Source organism: Camelina sativa, chromosome 15 (genome assembly GCF_030686135.1).
Source record: "Camelina sativa cultivar CO46 ecotype springtype chromosome 15, ASM3068613v1".
NCBI classification, from domain to species: Eukaryota; Viridiplantae; Streptophyta; class Magnoliopsida; order Brassicales; family Brassicaceae; genus Camelina; species Camelina sativa.
In genome coordinates, this window is record NC_141894.1 from 22,416,528 (window position 1) to 22,418,938 (window position 2,411).

At 41.5% G+C, this 2,411-nt stretch overlaps 1 protein-coding gene across 1 annotated transcript; it reads right to left on the reverse strand.

Annotated features, from left to right (window-relative positions):
• Positions 1-384: 384 nt before the first annotated feature.
• Positions 385-1,665, reverse strand: LOC147926910 (uncharacterized). The gene has a single exon (XM_087487234.1). The coding sequence runs from the start codon at positions 1,663-1,665 to the stop codon at positions 385-387; it is 1,281 nt and encodes a 426-aa protein (XP_087343360.1).
• Between the last annotated feature and the right edge of the window lie 746 nt (positions 1,666-2,411).

The window sequence follows — 2,411 nt, forward strand, 5'->3', positions numbered from 1 at the left end:
CTCAATTATCTCTCTCTCACTCCTCCTTTCCATCGTTTTCTTTTTTAAGATTTTTTTTTGATTAATTCTTTTCATTAGAATTCTCAGTTGCATCCTAATATTTTTCCGGTTTCTCATAAATTGAATGCAGATCACGAGAAAGATGCTTTATGCTATGCCTGTCGTTGGCAACAGAAGTTTAGGCACAAACGGAAGCAAATTTGCTTTAGGCTTGAAGAAGACATGCAAAAAGCACATGCATTTAAACCTCCCACCATGATGTAAGAATTAGATTATTGTTTCACTTACTGTTTCTCCCAAGATGTACATCTAAATTGATTCAACAAAGGAGCCAATGTTTGATACTTTTTTTTTTTTTTTGTCACAACTTTTGCTTTCATTCATTCAAATTGGATAAAACAGTACAAGTACATAGAAGAAGCAAAAGCGAGAGTTTGAAACATTACAATACAAGGCAATCCCCAATGCCAAACAAGTAATAAAAGAGTTCATCGATTTTGGATCCAAGAGAGCTGTGAACCACAAGCTTGGGAGCCTAGAGGTACATGTGAGGTCATGGAAAATCGAGAGGCTATCCTCGAGAGTTTCAAAGGATATAATATTAGTCACGGTCTTTAGACTTTGTGACGTTGACAAGAGATTCAATGCGTCAATATCCTCCAGGGTGATAGGTACCCACAGGAACATCATAACAGAGAATCGGGTGAGTATGTTGTTATAGTCGGGTAAGGGTTGCTTTACTAACCAAAGCATAGGGTTAGGATCAATCTGAGAATTTGCATTAGAGGCAGTTTGATATAGGATCCATATGAGGGAGGTGGTTGGGAGATAATGCTTGAAGTCATCAGATAGCCAGCTTGAAAGGTAGTCGTCATTGAACAGAAGGCGTTCAAGATCAAACACACCATTTTTGCTAGAACCGTTTGAGAAACAGAGACCATATACTCGGATGCTTTTAAAAGCATAACTCAATCCCCTAGAATCAACTAAAGCCAGGTTCCGAACAGGATAAATGAATAGCCAAGGAAGCACTGTTGTTACCTTTCTCCAATGGATTCTCTGGCCAAAGAGCAGAGAGAGACGAACGAGAGCTTGGCAATGGCTAAACACGGGCGATGATATAATAGTCCTGGGCTTTTTGTTTTCACCATCTTGAAAAGGAAATAATGGTTTGGTTCGGTGATGGGCTAATGGGCTTTTCTTGAAACCTAGGTCCACTAGGGAAAACCCTAGGTTTCCAAGAAGGAGACGCCAAAAGAGTTGAAGCTGTCGGCCGCCCGAGATTTGCGGAGGGATCTGCGGTGCAGGGGGTTTCTCCGATGAATGAGAGATCGGCGGGAACAAGCTGTGGCCGCGGCAGGAGTCGTCCTTGGTGACTAGGTCCACTGGGGAAAATCCTAGTTGAAAATCTGAATGCCCAGATATGAATCGGTTGTGACGGTTGCCCAAGATGAACAGAGAAGCTTGCAGTGCAGGGGACATCTCCGGTGAGTTATAGAGCGGTGGGAACAACCGGTGCCTTCGGTTTGATTCGACGACGAATGCTAGGTCCACAGGGGAAAACCCTAGATTCACAGTAGATTGCCGCAAAGGGGGATGAGTAGATTGGCTTCCCGAGGTTAGCGAAGAAGGAATCTCCGACGAGTGATAGATCGGCGGGAGCATGCGATGGCCGTGATTTGGATCGGCGGAAGAATTTATTAAGGTTTGATAAGGGTTAAAAAAGGGGAAAAAGGGGAAAAAAGACTCGAAAAAATACACACAAAAGGAAACGAAGATGCGCTGAGCAGGGGAAGAAAAGATTTGGGCCCGACGCCGGCAAACATTAGCTTCACCGGCGTCAGGGGATTTGGTCGGGATGGTCTCCTCGATAATCGTGTCTGGGAGAGTCCTTCGTTTAGATACAAGGTTTCTACAAATTCAAGTGCCAATGTTTGATACTTTTGCAGGGAATTGACCACATAGATAAGCATAGAGCCTCCAGATTTTTGTAGGCAATTAGGAATTTTTTGGATCAGAGGAGGAACATGTATCAAAACTACAGAAGACGCCGACCAGGTTTGTACCTATGAGGCTATGACCTATCAACAATAATAATTTTTGTGTTTCTTATTCTTATGTGAAAATGAGAATGACTAAAGATTCTATTTATTTAATTTTGACATTAATTTATTCAAATTGATTTTCACTTTCCACTGTGACTTCAGTTCTTTATGAACTTATCATATGTTTTTGTTTTCAGGACCAAATCATTACGTGGTAGTGAAAGATAGAGCATTGGAACCGATGGCTAGCAGCAACTTTTTTTTCTTTCTAAAAGTGTGCTTATTATATCTAATAACATGGACTCACTCAAATGAGACATTTGTGGTAGCATTCTTAATATGTTGTGATCGTGGAGATGTATGAAG

Bases quoted from the DNA above. Each gene is read 5' to 3' on its own strand.
- LOC147926910 (XM_087487234.1), bottom strand. From the start codon at position 1,665: ATGCTCCCGCCGATCTATCACTCGTCGGAGATTCCTTCTTCGCTAACC.